The sequence below is a fragment of the Daphnia magna genome, linkage group LG4 (assembly GCF_020631705.1).
Source record: "Daphnia magna isolate NIES linkage group LG4, ASM2063170v1.1, whole genome shotgun sequence".
NCBI classification, from domain to species: Eukaryota; Metazoa; Arthropoda; class Branchiopoda; order Diplostraca; family Daphniidae; genus Daphnia; species Daphnia magna.
In genome coordinates this window covers 4,756,437-4,782,132 of record NC_059185.1, presented here as the reverse complement: position 1 = coordinate 4,782,132, position 25,696 = coordinate 4,756,437, and the positions used below count along the sequence as shown (strand labels likewise).

The following is a 25,696-nucleotide window of genomic DNA, read 5'->3' as shown; positions in this document are numbered from 1 at the left end:
GTGTAAGTACACATGTGCGTGCGAGGCGCTGTCTTAATGACGACGATGTCCCGCTTGTCTTGTTTCCAAACTTCTATATACAGACGGCCTTTACAGCTTAACTGTTCGCTCAATTGAGAGAAATGCTGAACAGACAACAGAAAGTTTGCCAAGGCAAAAACAAAAAAACAAAACAAAAAACAACAACGGAGAATAAGATTGAAGATAGAAAAATGAACCAAAGAAACAAAACAAAAAAAGAAAAGTCAAGAAGAAAAGCGAAGATGATGATGATGAAAAAATAAAAAATCACGACTTGTGTCGTTGAGCAGCTGTTGTGCCAGTAGCACCAGAACAACGGAAGAATAAAAAAGAAAAGAGAATCGAAAGCTTGAGCATCGTCGAAGTTTGGGCCGTCGAAAGCTTCCCAGGACTCTTGAGGGTGATAGAAGAAATAGAATCGTAATTTTGCCAAGTGTCCTCGATGCGTTTCGTTTTTCCACTCGGCCGTCAGCTCTTCTCCGGTTGTAACATCGAGTTGCGATGGCAGTTGCACTTTTACCATCGTTATACCTTTCCCAACGTCGTATTTTTAGGATGGTCTGATGGCATCTACGAGAAAGGCTGTGATCTGGATCTTCAGTCGACTGTCAACTGCACGGAAGCGCGTCTAGCACGACAATCCCCGTATGCAAATGCAGCTTTAGTTTTCCTATTATTTTATCGTTGTTCCAATCGACGGCTTTCCGTCGGGGAAATTGCTCCACGAAATATTTGGCTGCCTATTCTAAGCTCGCCAAATCACTTTTTCCCCTTTTTCAATTCCTTTTTCTTTTTTTCAATTCCAACGTTGTTGCAGCGACCGTTGCTTCATTCTTCATTCCTCTCTGTCAGTCACCAGTTACGTAAAACACTGAAATTTTCGTACGAAATTTTCGAAAATTGATAAGATACATAAAAAAAAAAAATAAATAAATAAAAAAGAAGAAGAAGAAGACGACGAAAAGAATTCCATCCACGTTGGATTGCAGTCAACGCTATATAGCTCGGGCTGCGCTGGAGCGCAACAGAAGTAAGCAACATTATGTTGTATACAGTATACGATAGAATTGGATGTTATTTGGCCCGAAGCCATCATCGAGTATGAGGAAGGTTGTTTACCGTGAAGCCAAAAAAACAAAAAAAAAAACAAAAAAAATCCGTCAGCTATACAGCTCTGGTTAAGGTAGAAGAAACTGGTGTGCTGTTCTCCCCCCCATTCGCACCGAGATAGTTGGAGTTGCAGCACACACACACAGCCACCGCTCCAGCTTTACTAATTCTTTACTGCCGGACTATCGAGTCTGCGCCCGCCTCGCGTGTGTCGAGTATTATACTCTGCGTGACGGTGAATAACCTTCGCTCGCTCAGTCCGCCCAGCTCACATTCGTTTGACGTTGCTCGTCGAGTACACTCGCTTTTTTCTTTCCCTCCCTCCTTTTCTCTATTCTGGAATCTAACTACACGGCCACTGAAAATAAAAAATCCATCATTCGTCCAGACGTGGCGTCCGTTCACTTGTGTTTGGTTTCGCGTGTTATTTTGTTCAACCGTCCGGGACATTGAGCGCTGTCCACATTGTTTTCATCTTCGTTTCGTATTCATCGCAATTACACGCTCGGCAGAAAGGAGGCGATACGAAAGGGCGAGAATCCGAAGAATTTCAAACGAGTTTGCCGTGTTTTGAGATTGCTGAAATCAAATTAGCTCTCCCAATCTGCCCATGAGGGGCAGCTCGATTTGAATAAGGTGTGTTGCTAAAACTAAGCGTAGCACATGCACATTGAATACGCCAACACATCGACATCTTAACCGAGATGAAGTCTTTGAACGGCCAAACGGAGCGCGAGCCATCGCCGAGTGTTGAAACTTACTGGGTGGTGGATGTTTTCGGCCAAAACGACAAAGTCAAGGTGAGACCTGGTTTTACATCGGCATTTTTATCCGTTTTTGTTGTTGTTGTTGTTGTTATATGTGTACTAGTATTGTTATCGCTGGCGGGATGATACTGACTACGTCTGGTATCTGGTACGCCGCTCTGCATGGAGCTGGCATTAAGGAGCTGGTGCAGTGAAGCTGTGAAGCGTGATTCATACCAGCAAGCCTTCCTGCTGTTTCTCTATAAACTGTGACGAAGCCACATTGCGATGGACACGGTCTTAAAACAGAAACTCTTCTTCGTTTTTTTTCTTTTCTTTTCTTTTTCTTTTTTTTTTTTTCCCTTTCTCTCTTCTGACTAATTTCTTATACTACGCTCAACTCTATGGTCGTTAGCGGTGGAAGCCTTTTTTTAAGTTTCATTTTTTTTTCTAAGCGCATCCTTACGGGCCGTATACTGATGACAAAACAAGTCGGCTGGAACAATTTCTCTTCCGTTTTCTTTCTTTTTTCATCCATTCTTCCAAGCTTTATTTGTGCTCTATCGTGGCTTCTGCTGGCTCCGCAAACTTGAACGATCATAGACACAGATCATATTTGACAGAGACAACAATTTGAAGAGTTGACGATGCAGAGATATAGAGATGAAAAGAAAAAAAGGGTAGGGTGAAAGGGAGTGATGGGTTGTAATAGAGAATTTCATTTATTTGTTTATTTTTAAGGGAAGATTTAGATATAAGAGAGAGGAAAAGGTGAAAGATGAGGAAACAGCGTTGCGCCAACCCACATGAGTTGCCAAGCATAAAGTTAAATAGAAGAATATAGCTTCGTCGTATCCGCATTTCAACAAGTGCCGGATGAAAAATGCATTAAGCGCTCGTTTTGTGTGTGTGTGTGTGTTTTATTTTACATATAGTCGTTTCGCAAGAATGCAGCGGCGGGTTGTCCTCGGTGAGCGAATGTTTTAGATAGTAAGATCTCATTCATGGCTTGAAACTTTAGCCACCTGTTGCTGTCGTCAATTTCTCATCCAAATCAGATTTAGGAGTTTAGCGAAATATTATTTCCTACTGACGAAGATCGATGGACACCAATGAAAGCTGTTCCCACGCAGATGGAAGGCTATGTGGTCATTTTAAAAAGAAAAAAGAAAAAAAGAAAAGTGAAAATGAAAAAGATAAAGATAAAAGAGAACGAAAAGATACTGAGCAGCTGCTCTATCCTGCAGGCCATTGAACCTTTCGATCCTACGTTTTGTTTATATGTTAATACCTGGACTAAATGCTTGAATCCGTACAGCCTTAAAAATTCAAATGCTCACCAAGGGAGCCACCCGTAGTTTTTGGCAAAAAAAAACAAAAAAACCCAAACAAATTGCGCCCAAGAAAATAATGTGAAGTGACCAATGACCTTGGCCAACGTTTTCCTTTTAGTCCCGAAGTCACAAACTGCGTGAAGTGTGATAAGTCGTTGATAAAGTCGGGAGGGCATCATACAGGCTAGCAAGAGCGCAGCAATCGGGACTAGCAGACCATAACAGATGGTCATTTCAGCTTCCTCCTGCGGGGGAAATAGAAAACGATCAAATAATAAAACGAAAATCCAAAATGAAGAAGACGGGAGCACGAAGTAGAAAAAAAAAAAATGTAAAAAATAAAAACACGTATGCCTGCAAGGGGGGAAGCAAAGACTACAGGGCCGTTCACCCTAGACTTGATGGAATGGCTGTACAGAAAAAAAAAAAAAAAAAGGAAATTGCCATCAGCTCCTGGAGTACATTTTTGTTGCTGTTGTTGCTGTTGTCTCTCTTCTTCTTTTTCCGTTGGCCATGTTATATACTCCTTCCTTCTCCGTGCGTGTAAATTTATATGTATGTCCAGAAGAGGTGGGGTGGGTTTGCAAGGATGCGAGGCGGTGCTTTCGGACAGTCACGCTCGTATTGCAGCGACTGGCCCATCTGGCTTGGCTAGTCGCCGGGTACAGAGTGCCGGCGGTTTTCGGCGTGATGATGATGATGAGGAAAAGAATAGAGGCAAATGACCGATTCTGTACGCACGGTGTGTTGCATGGGGGCGAGTCCAGAACACTTTCGCTCTCTGTTTGTCCTTCCCGCGAGGAAATCAAACTTTAATCAAGCCGCCGAGTCGTGGCGCATCAAGCAAAACAGCAGCAGTCACACACAAAACTCCACAGCACTTTCCCATCCGCTTTGATTGGCCTGTGCACAGGTGGACGCTGTTGCCCAAAGCCGAAAGACAGAAGCCCGTTATCCATATACTGAAATGATGAAACGAAATCGAGAGAAACCCAACGGAATGGCAAAAATTGCAATGAATAATTGAGGAAAAACGCAACAAGACTATCTTTGCTTCGAGTTTGATACCGGTATAGTTTTACTCATTGTTTTGCTTTCGCTTTTGGCGAATTGTAGAGAAAATCTCGCCGACCACCGACCTTGAATCCCGAGGATTACACCACTTTCCTGCGTAAGGTGCTCTCCACAACGAACGCCAATGGAGGCGTGGGCAGCGCTGTCGACAAATTATACGGCAAGGATTCACAAATGAGCGCCGAGATTCGGTCAAAACTTTCACACAGTGTCACCGTAACATCGGCCAGCGATCGTGACGGCCGTCCCAACAACAAGTTGGCTCCCGACGTATCGGATATCCTCAAAAAATTGCGTCTCGACCTGTTCTTTTCGTTTGCAAGGTAACGTTTTTTCAAACAGAGTTGGCTCGATCTTGTAGTCATCTTTGCGAGCGTCGCTGATGCAGTCGTACGTAGTCTTTGGACCTTCGTCCTCACTAACAGCGCTATGGTAACTCTGCAACAATTGATTTTGAATAATAGCTTCTGCAAGGAATTCGCGGGTGAAACTTGCGATGGCATCGCCCTCTTAATGGATTTGCTGCGCACCATTCAAATGGCTCAAGTGGAATTAAACGGTTAGTCAATTTCATATGTATTGTAGATGTATTTTTTTATTTATAGGCTTGTGCTTTGGTAATGACGTAAGCCATCTCCAATTCTCCATGTCAAATGCAAGTTGGAGGTTTCGTTATTGGCAAATTTCGTGCTCGAACGATTTGATGTGATGAAGGTAGTTTAGGTGCAAGGAGGGATGCGGGTATACATGGCCTAACAATAGACTAAGAATCTTCTTCGTTGACTTCCCGGTTCGAGGGTACAAATAACCGTACAGCAGTTCACACGATACACGTTTTGCCACGGACTGGTTTTCTTGATTAGGAGTACATTTTGAAAGAAAAAAACAACCATAAAAAACTGGAATTTTGAGAATAAAAGAAAAATAAAATGAGGCGAAGAAGACAAACAACAACTCAAGTTCAGGGAAGGTAGCAAAGTAACCTACTGAGTGACTGTTGACCAATTCCAACTTTCTGGTCATTAGATTTTTCTGTTACTTCCGTCTAGCAGTCGGTTTAAATCCGCATGCTCCTTACACGCGGTTAACATGTTTGATCTAGCCGGATCTAGCAAGTTTAATGATCATTTCTTTCGGGGATAAACTGCAGTCGTGAAAAGCGATTGTCTTATTGTTCAGAATAGCATCTAGAAGTAACCCGGTACAATGTCCAATTGTAAGTCAAGTGGGTTGACTTTTTAGCGTTGACTTGATAGTTGATAGTTATATCTCCTACATGCTTACTGCCTACTCATTTTACGGGTTTCTATTGGGAACCGAAAGGTTTGCTTAGTTTTTTTTATTGATTTATTATTATATTTATATATATATATATATATTTCTAAATGATTTTTATCAAGGATCAAACAAAGAATTATCGAACGTCCGTGCTAACCGTCGATCGTTGATCCGGAACGCGTCGACCGATGAGTTGGAAGTACTACTTTCCCTGTACCAACTGTGCCTGGCCAACGGCCACGTCCCGGGCAAGGATCATGGGCTCTCTCGGTTGATGGCTCATAACGCTGGATTTTACGGCTTGGCGCTGGCCCTTGTCAGTAATCTGACCCGGACCCGCAGCCTCGCCTTACAGGTATAAATATCGAAAGTATCGCGTCTTTTCTCACCCACCATTTCGTCCTCCTTTTTTTTCTTTATTCCACTTCCTTACTTACCTTTTTTTCCACCCACTTTTTTGTTGTTTCCCACTATCTCAGTCGTTTTGAGCTCACGACACGCCTTCGTCGTTGGCTGCGGTTACGACGAAAAACGACGCAACGTCACACGAAAAAAAAAATAATAATAATAAATAATAATATATATGCCGCATTGATTTACAACGTAGGCTGTATTCTTTTGTGTTCATCTTTTTCTTGTTATTTCTCTAGCTGATGACGGCGCTTTGCAAAATGCCTGGCGGCCACTCGCGTGTGTCCGAGGCACTGACCACCTTGCGTTTGAACATGGGAGAATCGGTAAATTAAAATGAAACATAAATTGTAATCATAGGCAAACCTCAAAGAGGGGACACTATATAATTCATTATCTCTTCCTGGTGACCCAATGAAACAACAAATGAAGGTGCGACTCAAGCTCTTGAGCGGCATTGTGAATTCTACAGCCTCACGAGTGGAATCGCTGATCGCATCCAACGAGGACGGATTGACGGGGGGTGGAGACGTTGCTTACAACACGGATACGGCCCTTCGTTTCCTGGTTGAAGCCATGGCTTTTCTCAACTCTTTCGTCCAGTCCGCCCCCGATTTGCGCAATCAAGTTGTCATACAATGGGAGGTGGAGGAAGCTGCACTCAATATTCACGCTCTCGCTCAGGTCAGTTTTAAATGCAACATCTAGGACTCGTTTGTCCAGATCTTCGTTTTACTGAAAAACACGAATAAAAAATAATAAAAAAAAAACAAAAGAACAAAAAAAAAAAAGATAAAAATAACGGTAAGGTGGTCTTAGTGAATCTGTTGCTAGATGTTGACATTATGCATCGTCACGTGTGATAAATCAAATTTGACAGTATCGCATTTCATGCAAGATGGAAGACCAGAAAGAGGTCAGAATCCTCCTAAATTTAGACAAACAACTTAGCTGACCAACATATACGCCTTTGGTTTTAGTTTTCTAATTTTAACAACGCTTGAAATCGTTGCGTTAATCAGGCTGAGACGAAAATGCTAATACTGTGGTCTGTTCTGTTGAAAAGTATGGCTCCGTTAGTTGGTAAACACGTTTTCATCATTAAGTGTCACACTTAAACACTGCTAAAAACAAAACAAACAAAACCAAATCTAGTAATTCGGTTTTCTTGTTGTTACAGGTGGCCGATTCAGTAAGGAGTCCGTTAGCCGCCCAGCTAAGGCAAGAGCTGTCCGCCTGGAGCGAAAATCAAATCAACATTGCTTTGCTATTAGATCGTCTCACTAATGTTACCAGCACAAACGAAGCCCTGCGCAAAGATCTTCTCAGCTTACGTTCTCGATTATTGGTATGTGTTAATTATTATTCTTTCTAGAAACTGTACTAGACAGTGGTAATTGAGAATCCACCTGAAAAAAGAAAAAAAACAAAAAACAAAAAAGAAGAATAACAAAGTGCTAACGAGATTGGATGCATGAAATCTGTGTTACAGCCGGAAAAAATAAAAAAAAAACAAAAACAAATAATAGTAACTCTAAATGTATATTCTACAGGCTCTGGAAAGTGAAAAGAAGAGGTTTAGCGAGTTCGAAAACGATATGAAGAAACGCTGTGCTGATTTGGAAACGGAGCTGACGACGTTACGCATTAATACCCCAGTAGCAAGCTTCTCGTCAATCGGTATTCAAGCGACCGATTTCAGGATGGAGGAGAAAATAACGAGTGAACGGTCACATTACGACTGGTACAACATAGGGGACTGTCACATGTCGTGCGACGACGAGGATTACGACATAGATGACGTGATTGAGGAATTAAACAACATCGTTAACAGCGCCGAATCCGACATGAACACGGAGAAGAACAGCAGCAATTGTGGCAGCACGTCGAAAGATTCGGGTTCTTTCACCGAGGAGCATTTGGTACCCAAATATCTGCCCCGTCCTCCTCCACGACCAGAATCCAAAAAATCCTTGGCTGTGAGTCCGAATGCTGTGCACTTAGACGATTTGACAGGAGAAACTAGCGACTTTCCATTGGCAACGGTCATTAGCGCCACACCAGAGAGCACTCGAACCTCATCCGACTCGGACGCGGAGGCAGGTCCGACCGAAATCAGCCGAAAGAAAATCACGCAGAACTTCTTCCGGCAAAGTAAAGCCGATAACGAAGATGAGGGCGACGATGACAAAACATTTAACAGCAGCGTCTGCGAAAGCGATTGGAACAAGACGCAAATACTTCGAAGAAACATAAGAAAATCATTCGGATCTGTCGAAGGAAGCAACAGCAGGGAACTATCGATGGAGGACATGACCGAAGAAAAAATCAAGCCTGACATTCTACGCGCAATTCCGACCCGACTTTTCCATAAATCGTGGGACGTACTAGAAGCTCGTAGTCCTATGTACACGGATGATATGGTCATTCCCTCGTCTGCAAACATGAATGATGGGCCACATATGCCGACCACGCGAAGGCGACACGCCAGCGTCGACAACATCAACGCTTTACAGCGGGAAAGTCCAATTTTCATCCATCCAATGGTGCACCATCCCAACCTGAGAGATCGGGCAACAGAGGAAATGATGATGTTTGAACAGCATCAACAGCAACGTTTCCTAATGGGTCACAGCCCACTCTCTCAGCACATGTTTCGCCACCCGGATCACTTCCGCGATTCAACCATGTCGCCCGTTGACCCAGCAGCTCACTTGGGTGACCTGCAAGTTGGCGACGTGTTCTCTTTTCCGGGACAGTATTCAGGTCATTCCGGACGTGGAAGTTCACGCACTGAACACGGCAGTAGAAAAAGCAAGCGAAATCAAGACATTGACGGTTGCAACACCAGTAAACCTGGGAGCCGAAATTCATTTGCGTTTGCTAGTCTCATTCCTGGATTTATCAAATCGTCCTTTGGAAGTTCGCGAGACTCGTCGTCGAAATCCAGCCGGGAAGAGTGGGAAAATTTCCACACCGACAAGGTCCTAATGAAAGATTACAGGCAACACTTCCAACCGCACCAGTCGATATTACCTTCGGTGTTACGACATTCGAGCGAGTTGGACATGAGCCCTGCTGAGTTCTGGCCTCCTTCGTTTCAGGCCATGCCGTTTCGAAACATTCCGCAGCCACTCAGTGAAGCCGACCCTAGACGAAGCCAAAGAAATCGCTCTATTCGAGTGTCGTCGCCTGCTCAAATCGGACGTGGCATTCACAGCAACGCCAGCAGAATCGCAAAACTGATGGATCATCCTTCGGGTATGTATTGAAACATATTGAAACCGGATTTCAAGAAAATCGTGCACGTCTGTCCATCTACACCCCATCAATGGGCGGTTATGGATCATATTGAGAAGAAATGCTTTTTACAATTTCACACATTTATGCTTTGAAGTTTGAACGATACATCCGAGTGTCGGATTAATGAAGTTGTCGTCAATTCAATAAAGTAAAATTTTCCTGAAAACTACAAAAGAGTCGTCTCTTTCCTCACAAGCCGGCATGTAGGCTACTCTTTAAGAAATTTGTCGGGGTTTTTACCGAAAAATAACTCGGTAATCAACGTCCAGCCTTTTTTGTCGGCATTTTTTTACCGACAATTTAAATCGGGAAAACAGTGATAATCCGTACAATTGTCGATTTACCTTTATTTTCCCAAAATTTGGGGGGTGCATCCACCCCCTTCATTCTCAAGGTCCAGACGTCTGGTTTCCCCCTTCTACCCCTACTGTATTCTTGTATTTTCAAGGTCTGTCTGTCTAAATGTGTGCAGACGTCTTTCATCATCATGCAATACTTTGTAATATCATAAACGGTTAAGACATTATTTTAATAGTTATTAGGGATCGGCCCCGACCCTAATCGGGGCGCATTTTGCCAATCGGGTTTCGTAATTCGGGGCTCAGGGCGGGACGTTCGGGGCTCAGGGTGAAAATTTTTGAACCCCGATCTCAATCGGGGTTGTATCGGGGTGCCTAATCGGGGCTTCAACAGTTCAACCCCGATTGCAATTGCAATCAATCGATCGACGTAAAAACATAATCAATCGAGTCGAAATCGATTATTATGATGATTTCGGGGAGTTCGCCCTGGTTGCCCCGATAAAAACCCGACCCAAATTCATAGTATGAATTCAGGCGCCATTTTTGCAAATGGCGTCGGGGCAAGCGGGTTAACCTCGTTTTTTGCCCCACCCCGCCCTGGCTGACGAAATGGCACCCTGATTCAGCCCCGATTGCCTTTTCCCGGGACGGGGCGTTTAACCCGATTATGACTAATCGGGGCCGATCCCTAATTGTAATTGAATAACATTAACTTAAAAATTTTTATTTCTAATAATTTTATTTAATGCCAGCTATTAAATTTTTTGTCGATAGTTTAAAACTATTATCTCTCTTCGACCTACTACTATAGAGCAGTAAAACATCCTACGTTGCACGTTCTCCACAAATGCGAAAATCTCATTTGTGTCCAAGTTGGTCTCCTGCGGCTGCAGCGTCTTATGGAGAAACCAACTTCTTCATGTTAAAAAAAAAGTTTTCATAAATAGAATTAAGATTTTCCCCCTTTTCTTCCTAGCAGAGGGTACCCTATTCATTTTTTCATTTCCCAATTTTTTTTCTAGCCCTAGTTCTATCTGGTTTATTTTTATTTAGCTATTGTTTGTGAATGGTTTGTTGTTCATCCCCTTGTAGCAGACGAATTTCTGGCAGCAAACGAAATTCTTCGGCTAAAAGAGACGAGCAACTTACCTTTGCTGTTGTTCGATATCGACTAGCCAATAATAATCCAATGTCCAAAAACCAAATTTCAACGATGTATATATCCCATCATTTATCCAATGTCAATACAATTTCGAATTTTTCTGCTGTTCGATATCGAAATTCTCAATAGTACCCCAAAGTCAGACATCCAAGTTCAAACGATATATATATCCATATACAAATCCAATGTTGGTACAATTTCAAATTTTTGCTCTTGTTCGATATCGAAATGCCAATAGTACCACAAAGTCAGAAACCCAAGTTTAAACGATATACAGTCATGCTTGCAAGTTTCTTTAGCAGGCAAATGGGTCTATATCCTTTCATTTTGTTTGGACGGAAGGGATACTATGGTGCCTACCATACCCTCGTTTTCTTTCCATTCTTCTCTTCCTCTACGTTTCAGTTAATTTTCCTACATTTAATGTTGCACCTTTTTCGCGGGTTGCAAAGAAAGAGAAATAGGAATAGCATAAAGGGGTACGGTAGGCACCAAAGTATCCCCTCCATCAAAAAGAAATAGAAGGATATAGACCGATTAGCCTGCTAAAGAAACTTCCAAGCATGACTGTATAGATCTTATTGCAATTCAAAAGTACGCGACAAGCCAAAAGTCGTGCGGAGCTTACGCCGATGCGCACCACTGTGGCCTATAGCTGAACTAAAAATTGTTTTATGCTTGACTATAACCATTCGTACGATGCTTTACCGTTAAGCAGACAGATCGCACTCATGGTCATGGAATCTGCAAGTTTGTTTTCATTTTAAAAAGTAAACTGTGATGTAGTTTCATAATGAGCGGCAGTCGAGTCACTCGAGTGTCATATAAACTATCCGAATTAGCCAAAAGTTTACCTGAGGTTGAATTTAAATCATACTGTGAAAAAATTGAAGAACTGAAATGTAATGATCCTCTTGTAATTGATCTACATTTATACAAATCTGGAAGTGACCTTAAGAAACTCATCCCTGAATGGAAATGGTTGGAACAAACACATTGAATACCATAGTGTCTATTTAAATACTGCCCAAGAATAGCATTCCAAGCTGAAATTCGTCTTTCCACTAACTGGATCTCATTTGCACGCAATAATCCATGTTTCTTAGGAATTGAAAAAAAAGAGAAAGAACTTTTTCTTGATTGCGTTTCGAATTCACCACAAATACAACAAACTCGTCTCATGTTATTTAATAACAAGGTTTTACGCTGCAGTGACTGAAACAACGGACGAAAGGTCAACTGGAAAATAACTGGCAATCCGTCTGTGGTAAAGCATCGTACGAATGGTTATAGTCAAGCATAAAACAATTTTTAGTTCGGCTATAGGCCACAGTGGTGCGCATCGGCGTAAGCTGCGCACGACTTTTGGCTTGTCGCGTACTTTTGAATTGCAATAAGATCTATATAGACCTTATTAAGATCCAAAGGTATGGGTCAAGCCTACCCCCTAGCGGCGCGTTTCAGTGTGAAGGGGTGCCGTGAACAGCCGCTTTTTATTTGGCTTGCGGCATGTGGCATGGTAAGTTGAACTTTGGCATGGTAGTTTGAACTTTTCTTACCATGCCACATGCGGCAAGCCAAATAAAAAGCGGCTGTTCACGGCACCCCTTCACACTGAAACGCGCCGCTAGGGGGTAGGCTTGACCCATACCTTTGGATCTTAATAAGGTCTATATCCATATACTAATCCAATGTTGGTACAATTTCGAATTGTTGCTCTTGTTCTATGTTTATTAGCCAACAGTAAACCAATGTCAGAAATCGATGTATATCTCCCGATACTAATCTAATGTCGAAACAATTAAATGATCTGTATATTCCGATACTAATCCAATGTCGATACAATTTCGAATTTATGTTATTGCTTGATATATACCCGGGCAGGATTTGGTTGTTAAGCTTCAGAGTATCAAACCAATCTACGCTTTCCTCATTTTTCCTTTTTCGGTTCACCGTATGCATGGCAATGTAACAAAGGAAAGCGTAGATTTGTTTGATACTCTGAAGCAAAACAGTACTTGTGATCAAGAAATGAAATTTTTAAAAAATGAACAATGTAGTAAACAGTTATTTGAATAGGTCACGAAAAAAAAAGTTTGAATTTGACTAATTGAGAGGTTTATAATATGACAGTAAAGTTTGTTCAAACGCTATCGCTGTTTGAGCAATAGCGATGTATGTAATATGCTGAGTTTTCTTTCAGATTGCGATAATGAACGATTGAATGCAAATGAAAGTTGAACCTTATTGTAATGCAAAATTGAACCGTAAGAGAAACTAAGGAATAGCGGGTACTTATTATTGAGTTGAAACGCTCAATGAATGTGTAAAGCTTGCCAAGTTCAATTGTAGTTTATAACCTGATTACTCTCTACAAGAGAGATGTTTACTAGATATATGATACAGAGAACACAAGATGAGAAGAAAAGAGAGAGACGAGAGTAAGCCATGAGGAGAAAAAACGAATCTTAGTTAAGAGCTTTTGAGTTTGGTCGCTAGATGGAGTAGCTTGATGTCAACACTTATAGCAGTGTTTTATTTCTACAGCTACTATTTAGTGGCATAGAAGAAATTACCTGTAAGTTCCTCTTTCGTAATATGAAACACTAATGTTTCCTCAGCTGAAATGAGCGGTATTGCCATAGTAGAAGTTTCTGAGAATGTTGGTCTGGCCAGTTCAACAACAGTTCCATTAAGCATTTCCTTGAGTAGTTCCCCATTGTCATCGTTACCACTATCTCCTTCACCATCTTCTGGCAGTCTTCTTCCATCGGCGTCATCAATAACTCTACTTTCTTCCTCTTGAGCTTCTCCTCTTGTTGTTTCATGAAATGGCACTTCTTTTTCCCTTTCATCTTCACTTTCATCTTCGCTATATCCTTCTTCCTCTTCACTTTTTGCTGCAGTATGATGCTGCTTATCTGTAATAAAAGTATATATTAATTACAGAACGTCAAGCAAAAATTTATAAATAGATTATTGTGACATTACTTGATTTTTTCACCGGTAACATCTGGGTTAGTTTCAGAGAGGGCATTTTTCCTTGGCCGCATTTTGTGGAATGAACCTATTAAAAATTAGAAAAATTAACAAAATTTATTGGGGGAAGTAACAACAATTGAAATACCCGTTGATAAATCTGGCTTCAAAACTTTGCTGGTTGCTCTATTATTTCCAACGGTTTTTTTTTTTTGATGAAGAAACCGATGATTCTGCGTAATCCAATTTATCCACGTTCCGTCTTTTCCGGTATTTCACTAAATTTGGAGGTGGCGATGTTGAACAAATTGGTATATCACAAACGATTTCACTCATTTTCGAAGAGAACAGATCAAATCACTTAGATAATGTTGGCTGGACATTCACTAACACGTGGAAAACATGTGACTAGTTAATTCTAGTCTGCTAATTTCACACCCAGACCTTTTTTATATAAGCGAACAACTGCCTATTTTCGTTGTCTCATTTTCTGCTGTAAACTAGCGCCCTCATTACCTGTATTTCCATGTCAAATTGAAGTATTTGTTTTCCAGTAAACAAGCGACATTCAATGTGCGAGGATGAAAATCAATATTAGGAAATAAAATAAAAAAATTATACTGTGAAGGGATTCGAACTCGGAACTCCCGCCTCGCATTCAGAGGTTCTACACACCATGTTATCACTGTTGTTGTTACACAAATCCATCGCTATTAATATAAAATATTTTAAAATACTTGTTAAATTCCCTGAATCATCACGTATCGGTTTTATTGATCGTGCACGTTTTTTTGTATTTGCCATTCTTACTCATTCTTACTAGATAACAAGTAATGTCACTCATTAAACTCGAAATATAGTTGATATTACCTCTACAAATGAAATAAGTGTGAATCAAAGGTGTATCTCATTTCCAGTATTCAAAGAACAGTAACCTTGTGACACTGATGAGATTCACAGTTTCATAAAAAAAATTATACAGGATGAATTATTGCTCATACGTGTAAATCAAACAACATATAGGGGGGAAAGCATATGAAATTTGCACTAGAAAGATTTTGAACACGCCGATTGATTGCGTTTTTAGTGTGTATAACTTGGAATATTGGGAAGACATTTTGTCTCAGATAATGGTCCTAATCCAGATACGGGCGATCATTATATGAATATAATTAGACACCTAGCCAGAATAACAAAATTTATATTTAATAATAACAAAGGATGTAGCATTAATAGCATTTTACCTGATGATCTTGAATGATGTAGAAGTGGGATGACACAGCAACCTTTTGACATAGGCAAAACCCAGCATTTAGCTGCAAGTTGTAGAGAATTTATTGCCAGGACTGTAACTTCTGCTTCTAATCCATCTGATTTGAATATGTCAATGTTCTTTGATTTCATTGGCTTCGTGTACAAGTTTCTTTGCCTTGTAAAATATCTCACAGAAACACAGGTATCGGAAAGATCCACAAGTTTGACAGCCATCCCATTTTCGCACAAATAATACGAGTCCTTTTTGGAATTGATTTTCAAATTTTTCTTCAACGTGCTCACACAGGCTACTGGATTTTCAGGGTTGAACACGGAATTCTTGATGCTTTGGTCTAATTCTGAGATGTTTTCAAGTTCCGAAATTCTCCTAACCACTTGTGCAAGCACTTTATTGGGTGATCTGATAAAATTGATTTTGATAAAAATAAAATAAAAATAAATAATTGATAAAATAAATTTTGCAACGCAGCATCCGAAACTGGTCTATTTGATGAAATTCTTCTGGGTATGAAAGACGAATTCGGCAAAGTCTTTTTAAGTTGAACCTTTTCCCATGTACTAAATTTGTGTTGATAATGCTTTTTGTTCCAGTCTCCAGTCCAAATCATTAACGGTCGCTTGAAAACCCCAAGTAAAACAAGATACATATAGTCCAGAGGGAAACTCGAAATCATGTTTACATTCAAATCCAGCAATGGACTTTTCCTTTGTGATGGTTCTTGTGTAGCTGATCACGGAAAGTGGCATCCGTTCGATGAAAAACATCGACCAACTCCGGAAAAGTCATACAGTGGTAAACTGGGTCATACACACCTGTTTGACAACAACGTTCACAGCCTCCATAGCCTCCATGTCCAGTTATGACTTTCAGAAATCGTCTAGCAGGAGCGTCACAGACGAAAGAAATTATCTCCACCGAGTAGAATTTGTTTTCGAATCTTAAACCTTCACTTTGCAGTTGAATCAGTTCAGGAAGAAATGGTCTTAGATATTCTTCCAAATTTGGAGGGTTCCCCTTACCAACAAAAATTCTAACCACGAATGGCGAGGAATCGAGTGAATTCGTTAGTCGACAAAGGGTCATTCCACCCAGATTCGACCGATTTTTCCGCGACCAACTCAGCAATATTCTGAATATTTTACAGGGTATAGTAGATGACGTTAGAAGTCATTTCCCAATTTTTGAGATTTTTTGCGATGACTGGAATCGAACTACAAAAGTTCAAATTTTCCTGTTTTTTTTATTCCGCCTGACCGTTTTCTCAACTCAATCGCATATAACTTGGCCCCGGGTTGAGATATTGTAATTTTAAAAAAATGAGCTTGAAAGAGCATATTTTTATCTACAAGATGAATTAGCTGAAATGATATTTGTCCTTATTTTAGTAACTCAAATTTACATTCTAAGATTTGAAAATAACATTAAAATTGTGGTTATATACGGCCACGGCCGGAAAATTGAAAAAAACCACGGTAAAGCTCAGTATTTGTGGTTTGGAGAATAGTTCTAGGGTAGATCGGTATATTGTGACCCAGAGCTACTATTAACTTGGCAATAGCACCAAGCGCGCTAAAAGACAGTTTTTTCCTTACATATAATAAGGCTAGTTCGTTCACAATTTCCTCCTTGCTTAAAATATGCTGAAAGACTTGGTCAGTACTATCCACATCGTTTACGGCGGAGTTCACAGTTTCAGAAGTAGCAGGATTATCAATAGTAGAAGACATATGAGGCCTTACAATGTTTTTCTGGTGGCCATCAGTCAACCGTAATCGTTGGTCAACCTCTTCGTCAGCGTCAAAGGGGAGGTTCACCTCTTCATTTCTATTTTCGTAATTCTAAATGTTTAAAAATGAAATTTCTAATATGTTGTGCATATTGTGAGTGTATTGGGCAATATTGAATGCTACCCGGGATCCGGATCGGAGTATTAGTTATTTTCAGAATAGTCGTTGGATATGTTGGTAATATATCGTGTCCTAATAACCTTTTAATTAGTTTTGCTACTTCTCCAAGGCCTGTAAGAGAAAGTTTTTTTCTTGCGTATAGCAGTGCGAGTTCTTTCACAATGTCATCCTTGCGTGATAGAGGACATTGTTCCATGAAATTATTAAAGTTTGCAATATGTGTTACACAAGAAATCCCGGAAGTATCATCAACACTTGGTGTGACAATGAGGATACCATCGTTGGAGGTATTGTCGCGGGTGAAAAGGGAGATTGGTTATCTCTTCGCAGAGATGAGTCATCCGCTCCTTGGACAACGCTGCGATCGTGGTGAAGAAATTATCGGGAGAAGTCCGCTCTAAGAAAGATACGCAGATACGCAGGCCGGAAGGGGAGTAATTCGCGCGACGGTATAAGACGCTGCCCCGAATCTGCGTTAGATGAGTCTCCATCGGGTGAGCTTCCGGAGCTGGGCTCCGTAAGGGGAGTTCCCTGAATTCCCTAGAGATCTTCAGACGCTTCTCCAACTTTTGGTAATGGTTATCCCTTTTTATTCGAGTTAAACCATTGTTTAGAATTAAGTCATTACTTGTTGTATTCATTTGTTCTTGCTCAAATACAACTCGTGTGACAGTATTATGTAGTTCTCTATCCCTAATTTGAAATATATATTTTAAAATTATACAATCAACGATAAAAGAATCTTGACTTTCCAATATTGGTTTACTGTTGGCTAATCAAAATCGAACAACAGTCCAAAATTCGAAATTGCATGGACATCGGTTTAGTATTAAAAATGAACATCGTTTAAACTCGAATTTCTACTGTTGGTTTACTGTTAGCTAACCAATATCGAACAGGAAAAAAAATTCAAAATTGTATCGACAGTGGGTTAATGTCGGGAAACATACATAGTTCAAACTTGACTTTCCAATACTGGTCTACGATTGGCTGACCAATATCGAACAACAGCAACAATTCGAAATTTCACCGACACGGTTTAAAGAGTTTACCTTTGTTGAACTGTTGAGGTCGACTGCTGTTTTGTTGTCAACTGCCACTAGGGGTTCTACCAAGAGACAGTTCAACCTCTGTTTTCGCGTCAAGCAAAATTCCAAGTTGAACTAGAAAAGGGTGCGTTTTATCGTCAACTTTTTAGCTCAACCTAAACCTAAATTGAGCTCAATCGGTATTTTTTCGTTAACCAATTCGTCACGGTTGAGCTCGATTACCGTTTTATGGTTAACAAAAAGTTCAACCAAGGTTGTGCTCGACCAAATTTTGCGAGCTCAACCACAAAAGTTCAACCACAGTCCAGACTGCGGTTGAACTAAATTCAAGTTGGTTGACCCTCCCACTTTGTAATAATTCTTTATTTTTTTTAATATGGCAACCTTTTTTTGTTCACAGCAGCAGACAGCTTTGTTTAGATAGGGACGTAGGTCGTGGTACACGTATGTAAAAATTTTTCTATCACAATGCATACAAAGTGTGATGAAGGTGTTTTAAGGCAAAGAGTTAGAGCTGGGAGTTGTGTCAAGCGGCAAAAGACAGTGGAGGAATTGTTGCTATTCGAGCCTTCAAGTGATGAAGGCTCCGATTGTAGTAGTGTCCATGAAACTTCTACAAAAGTGGATGTGAACAAGGAAATTACTCCACCATTAGTCCAGCGAATTTGCTGGAATAATGTAAGAACAGCCTCTCAACTTAAAATCAACGCTGAAGCAACCAAAGTTTTCTTAAGTATTTATTTTAGACTATTTCTTAAGATTTTCTTATTGCTAACATTTCATTGTGGTACTACAGAGATCGTTGAACATTACTGGCCCAGACTTTGCGACAGCAAAACCAAAAATTCAGGTCTGTGGCAAGAGATTGCCATAAAGATGCTTGAGAACGGGTTCCAGATAAAAGCACCTGATCCTGGAAAGTCTGCGCAACAGAAGTGGAATAACTTAAACAAAGAGTACAAAAAATTTGTGCTCGCAGCAAAAGGAACTGGAGGGGGAGAAGATGTTCTTGATTGCAAGCCCCCATTCTTTGATGAAATTGAAAAAATTCTTGGTTCGTATAATTTATTAGTCTTATGTTTATAACATTGTGTTCTTTACATGCATGCCACAATTACGTACTTAAATTGTTATGGTCGTAACAACCATTTTTTTAGGAAAGGGTAATGCAGCATATCCCGAATATATTGGTGATTCTTCAATGGGAAAACAAAATCCTACTCGATTGAGCAAGGTTACAGAAAATCAAACAAATATAGGTAAGCATAGTCCTTGTATTACGAAACATGGTTTAATTTTAGTACTCCTCAGTCTCATTTCATTCTTATCTCATTATCATTTCATTCTCTTCTCATTATCATTTCATTCTCATCTCATTATCATTTCATTCTCATGTCATAATCATTTCATAATCATTTCATTCTCATTTCATTCTCATTTCATTCTAATTTCATTCTAATTTCATTCTCATTTCATTGTAGATGATGGGACAAAGAAAAGGACATCTACCACTGAACATGTAATTTTTAGTGATGGTCCAAGTGGAAGTGAGACACCAAACCCTTCTAATGATAATTATTACATCAGACAACTTCGCTTCTCTGACGATGATGATGATGGCTATGCTTTCAGTTCACAACCAAAGAAGCGAAAAAAAACAAGCAAAGCCACAAATGTGGCAAAGGCTATTGACATTTTAATTGCCAACAAAGCGGAACGCGCTGCCGAACGGGAAGAAAGAAGAAAAAGACATGAAGAGTCAGAGGCTGCAAAGCAAAAGCGTCATGAGGATATGCTGATGTTGAATTTGCTCAACCATGGTCTGGACCACGGTTGATCTTTAGTTCAACTTCATGTCATACATCTCCTCGCCCCTTTTTGTGCACATGACAGTCATTATATAAATAAATGAGGCAACGGTGTTCCATTATTATACATTTATTTTTATTTTTTGTTCAGGCATTACATTATGATTTATATGCGTTTAATTTAACAGAGATAAATCTTAATGAAAATGGAAATTGAAAGTAGTATTTTGCCTGATAATAGTGCTTTAAAGGAGTGTTAGAATGGTGGGGAAAGGGCATCACAATTGAACATTGATATGGAAGCAACAGAACTATTATTGAATAATCTACATTGTTTTACATATCTATTATTTATAGTATTTCATTTACTTTTAATATTTTAGATCACTTAAAAGAGAAGTGGAGTCTCCTTATTGACAACAAAACAAATAAAAAGCAAATTTGGAATGATATTGCTACTGGTCTTTCTGAACAAGGATTTCTTGTACGTGGTGGAGATTAAGGTGCAACATGCAGAACCAAATGGGAAAATCTCAGGAAAGATTATCGAACTTATATTTCAAAATTCAATCAGTCTGGTAGTAGTGCAAATGATACGAAAAAGAAACCCAAATATTTTGAACCAATTATTTAATTAAGAACACCCATGCATTCTTCATCTTCATCTGAATATTCGTCATCAGTAGGGGAGACTGGAGTAAGCCGGGACGGTTTTCGTTTTCCCCCTATATCTCCCAAACTAATCATTAAATTAATTTATTATTTTGTTTTTATGTATTCCATACGGTATTGTACCCCCCATATTTTTTATATAATTTAATAATAAACCATTTTCCCATATAAGACCTTTAAAGTTTTGTTAGATTTGTGGGAGGAGCCTATTTTGAGGGGTAAGTGAGGACACTAGGGTGGGTGGTGAGGGACGTCCTCCGTTTTCGCCTTAAAATTCATTAAAAAAATTTGTAAAAATTGAAATAGCGTCCCACTGCATAGACTCTATAAGTTAATAAATGTTTCAATTTGATTATTGTGTTAATAAAAAATTTTTCTTATATGATAAAAACCCTTATTACAAGATAGGTAGGGGTTGGGCTTATTGTAATCGATTAATATGCTGAATAATCGACTGCTTGTGATCATTGTAAGGAACAGTAATGGCGTCATGAGCTCGGTGATGATTGATGGGCTTGAAGGCCAAACCCGCCCACTAATGTCCCATTTTAGTCAAAAACAGCTGTCCCAATTTCCCGATAAAGACTATTTTTTTTAAACGTTAATATTATCTACAGTAATTGATCGAAAATTATAATTTTTGTTTTTAACAATAAAGAAATGATTAAGCTTCATTTCCATATTAAATTTACATGCCATTTGCGATTATTTTTTTCTAGAAACATTAAATGGCGGAGACAAAATTTACTAAAAAAAACCGTTTTTTTAGTTTTGTTAATAACTGATACAGTTATTGACAAAACTCAACCAAATTTCATGCCAAAGTAGATTGTATGTATCTAAATAACATACTAAAAAAATTTTTAATTTTATTAAAATCTACTATTTTTCCCCCTTCTGTCTCTCTTGACCCGGTGTCCCGGCATACTCCAGTCTCCCCTACGCAGATATGCAGTCCGGAAGGGGAGTAATTCGCGCGACGGTATAAAACGCTGCCCCGAATCTGCGTTAGAAGAGTCTCCCTCGGGTGAGCTCCCGGAGCTGGGCTCCGTAAGAGGAGTTCCCTGGTTTCCCTAGAGGTCTTCAGACGCTTCTCCAACTTTTGGTAATGATTATCCCTTTTTGTTCGAGTTAAACCATTGCTTAGAATTTAAGTCGTCACTTGTATTCATTTGTTCTTGTTTAAATACAACCGGTGTGACAATATTCTAATAAATGAAAGGAAAGTTATAAATTTAAAAGGCATTGTATTTCGGAAACGAAACAGAAAGAAAAATAAACAATAAACATAAATAATTGACAATTATTCGAGGTCGCGAAGCAATACTGATGAATAACTGAAATTCTGTTTGTTAAATGAGAGAAGATCTCAACGGTGTTGAACCACTGTATTCAGCTCTTCAAAGGGTACACAAAAAAGTCTCCACTCTAACCCTCCGCCCTCCATTCCCGAAGCGAGGGCCACCCCCCATCTCATCAGAACTTTTTCAGAAAAAAGCCAACACAAACGGAAGAGGAAAGATAGTGAACACAAAACAATACGAGAAAACGAATGAGAAAAAGCATAAATATGACTGGATTAAAATAGGCTACTAGCGCCTGTTCCGGATACTGTCAGCCGTATTGCCGTATCGCCTTCAAACGCGGCCACGTCCGTTAAAAGACCTGTTACTGGCCCCCTTGCCATTCCACTTGCTAAAAAAAAAAGAAAGAAAGAAAAAAAAATAAAAACCAGAGAAAAAACCAACAAACAGAGCGAATGAAAGGAAACAAAGGGAAGTGTGGGCGGGAGATGAAGGACCGTTGAGGTCTTCTCTCATTTAACAAACATAATCTCAATTATTCATCGGTAGCTTCGTGACCTCGAATAATTGTCAATTCTATTCGTTGCATTCGCTCGACCTCAACGGTGGAATTCAAAGATGAGACGATGACGTTTGTGAGAAAACGGCATTCACTACTGGATTAGATGAAATAGAACGCTTGTAAAAAGGAGCGAAAGTAGACTGCGACGCCCAACTGGCCGAACGAAGAATCGAATCCACTGCTACAGCGGCAGCGGCCGCCATAGATGCGGCAGTCCCACGAGTTGAATGTGCCGAATAAATCGAAACATAAATTCCGGCTTCGGATAAACAAGATTTCATCCACCTCCCAAGAGTGGACGAAGAAACCGAATGGTACGGTTTCCTAGTTTCAATAAATAGAGCGAGACAGGGCATGGAACGGAAAGAACCCGATTTAGAAACATATTTTTGCAAACAGCTCACAGGACGGCAGGAACTGTCAAGGAAAACAGGGAGAGAAAAAATAGCAACGGACCAGAATGCTGAGATTTCCGGAGACGGAGAAGGGAAAAAGATGCAGCAGCCTCACCAAAAGACAAACACTGAAAAGAAATGGAGGCCAACTCGGAAACTCTCATGAGCGTAGCTAACACCAAAAGAAAAACAAATTTTTGGGAAAGTTTGGGTAAAGAAGCGACGTATTATCGCCCAAACTCGTAAAATATCGAAAAACTTTATCAGGATCCCATGTCAAATCATAACGAGGACGAGACGGATTATTGTTAAAACAACCTTTCAATAACTGAACAACTAGAGGATGGTCGCCGATTTTAAAACCGTCGAAGCTATTAAGTGTCATAGACCACATCGATCTATGAACATTAATGGAACGAGAAGCATAACCCTCCTTTTGTAAATCAGCAAGGTACTGGAGGACGACTGCTACAGAAATACACAAGGGATCGGATCCCCTTCAGTACACCAGCCAAACCAATGGTTCTAGGCGTAAGCACGGTTGGCGTCCAGCTATAAAGTGATAACTTCTTCCAAAAATGCTTGATCTCGGAAACGCATCCGGATATTTTCCACACGGACAGAATAAGCGATTCATCGCCAACGCTAGTGTTTTTTTTGTGGCCAACAGCAGACAAACTTATAGTGCTAGCAAGAAAAACAGCATTGGTAAGGGCATCGCCATTGCTTTTTTTGGTGGCCAACAGCAGACGAACTCTACGAACAAAACCTTAAATTAAAATTACTTCCATTACACTTACGGTAAAAAATTTGAATTATACCCGAATAACATAGTTCATCATCTTGTGTCTTACTTTTTCCTATCACTAACCACTTTAGGAATAATTTCACTATACACAATAATCCCATAAGAGGCTGTGTTAAAAAAAGGTGTGATTTTCCTAAGATGGCGGATAGCAACATTGCCGGACTACAGGAATCCTGCTATCTGCATTCTGCAAGAGAGGTCTATTTATATTTATATTTAGGTTGTAAAGGCCAAATAAAGGATAATTATGGTGTTGATCAGTATGTCTTATGGTGCAGCAGTCGATTGCTATTCAAAATATGCTAAAAGGAAAGAAACTCGTATTTCTTTCCATAGCTGTGTAGAAATATTTGTAGGAAATTCTTACAACTTTTTTTTTTTGCTTTTATAGACATTCATATTTGTTTAGATTTCCAAATGAAAGAAATAGTAATAAATATCATAAATTGTTGTCTCTATGCCCAACAAATTTTGTCCCTAATCAGAATTTCAGACTTTGTGGATTACATTTTGACATCAATAACTTTCTTGTAACTCCAACTAAACGCCGTAGCGAGCTGAACTGGAATGCTGAGCTTCCAGATATTCAGAATCAACCTCATCCTCCTTCCATTACTGATGAAGGTAAAACAACAAAACCCTCGTTATTTTCAGATCGTATAAACAATGTAATGTACTTTACATTCTTGTAAATATGATAAAGCTTACAATAAAGATATGAAGATTGACCGGCAGTTCAAATTCATGGAATTAAGTTATAGACACAGTTGAACAATGTATCACTCCAAGAAATAATGGAATTCATGGTTCAAATACATCGAGTTCTGCTCCTATTCTAGGTAACACAATTCATTTGCAATTCTATAAATAATCATTAAATTTTTCGTTTCTCGACCATAGACCAGGAGCAGAGTTGGGAGTAGCTCACTGATTTGAGAGCGCGCTCAGAGCTTTCCGCTCAGTGCTGAAAAGTGAGCGTAGCTCAGCTCTCGCTCGCAAAAAAAAAAAGTGAGCGCGCTCTCGCTCGCGCTCGCGCTCTTCGCTCACGTACAAAAAATGCCATATGAAATCTGTATATTTCCGTCTTCATTTTGGCATTACAACTGCATTACAACTTACTTAGAAGATGAATCCTACGGATTCTTACTAGAATTCCCGGTTTTTTTTTCAAAAAAACTAATTTGTCAAGTAATTTCCAAAGTATGCATTTGGAAATATTCCGTCATCCAATTAGTCTTAAATATTGACCGCCGCTAGATGGCGTTGCAGTCATTGAGCTTCCACTCAGGAGGTCTTCGCTCGCGCTCCCGCTCACGTTTTTCCAGTTTGAGCGACTTCGCTCGTCGCTCTGAGCGCCGCTCAGAGCGCGCTCTTTTCGAGAGCGCGCTCCCCCCAACTCTGACCAGGAGGAAGTTATCCAATTGATACCACCAAAGAAGAAATCACGAAGAATGCTGATAATGTCTGAAGCTTTGGACGCCCGTGACTCGACTCAGTACTCAACCAAGAATACTGCTCCCAAAAAATCAAAATCTGCAAGTGAAACCCAAATAAAAACAAGTCTAAGAATTTGAAAAAGTCCAGATTTCTATCACGAGTTAGAAACAAAAGAACCCTTTTCCCATCACCATTACAGTTTGAGAAAGCAACGATGCTGAAGGAGATTCGCGACTTAAAGAAATCCTTGAAAAAATGTCATGAATCTAATAAGAAGTACAAGAAACTGGCTGCACGTACATGCCTTCAGCGCCACTGGTAATACAATCAACTATATGAGTTTATTGTGACAAAAGAATATCATTGAAAATGTTCTATAGAAACAAAATGGCGGATTTCTACGCTATCGGACTACAAGAGTCCTACTATCCGCACAGTGCTAGAGGTCTATTGTTTCAAGAAGACCTCAGTTCCGACTACTATCGCCACATTTTCCCGTTGGTTAAGAAATAGAGGAGAGTGGGGGCAATTGAGACACAGGGCAATTGAAACAAAAATTGTTTCTCTCGCCGTATAATAGGAATTTTCTTGAAAAAATTTGGGTTAATAGAATGAGGGGGTTTACAAGTTTAGAAAAATTTATGAGTTTTTGTATTCAAAACTTTTTAAGATATCTCGAAAAAACTGTTTTTTGTTCTCCGTCTGTAAAATTTGCGTTTTCAATTTTTTTGTTTTAACCCATAAAACGCTGCGCTTTA

The 25,696-nt window shown here is 39.8% G+C and overlaps 3 protein-coding genes across 4 annotated transcripts; 2 read left to right on the top strand and 1 right to left on the bottom strand.

Moving 5' to 3' along the window:
* The first annotated feature begins 1,245 nt into the window (after positions 1–1,245).
* On the top strand, positions 1,246–9,443 carry LOC123471528. Its single transcript, XM_045173047.1, has 8 exons — positions 1,246–1,931; positions 4,328–4,608; positions 4,750–4,844; positions 5,686–5,918; positions 6,214–6,300; positions 6,407–6,658; positions 7,155–7,322; positions 7,528–9,443. Exons 1-8 carry the CDS (start codon positions 1,836–1,838, stop codon positions 9,244–9,246), a joined length of 2,931 nt encoding a protein of 976 aa, XP_045028982.1. The 5' UTR covers positions 1,246–1,835; the 3' UTR covers positions 9,247–9,443.
* A 3,581-nt stretch (positions 9,444–13,024) lies between these two features.
* On the bottom strand, positions 13,025–13,803 carry LOC116920766. Its single transcript, XM_032926876.2, has 2 exons — positions 13,733–13,803; positions 13,025–13,662 (listed from the first exon to the last, which is right to left on the bottom strand). Exons 1-2 carry the CDS (start codon positions 13,776–13,778, stop codon positions 13,292–13,294), a joined length of 417 nt encoding a protein of 138 aa, XP_032782767.2. The 5' UTR covers positions 13,779–13,803; the 3' UTR covers positions 13,025–13,291.
* A 4,564-nt stretch (positions 13,804–18,367) lies between these two features.
* Positions 18,368–19,882, top strand: LOC123471526. Of its 2 annotated transcripts, none has more exons than XM_045173045.1 (4): positions 18,368–18,685; positions 18,749–19,006; positions 19,125–19,211; positions 19,434–19,882. In XM_045173045.1, the coding sequence occupies exons 1-4, from the start codon at positions 18,421–18,423 to the stop codon at positions 19,787–19,789; spliced, it is 966 nt and encodes a 321-aa protein (XP_045028980.1). In that variant the 5' UTR covers positions 18,368–18,420; the 3' UTR covers positions 19,790–19,882. The 2 variants fall into 2 exon arrangements, with proteins under 2 accessions (XP_045028980.1, XP_045028979.1); XM_045173044.1 differs by having other exon boundaries at positions 19,110–19,211.
* Positions 19,883–25,696: the final 5,814 nt, after the last annotated feature.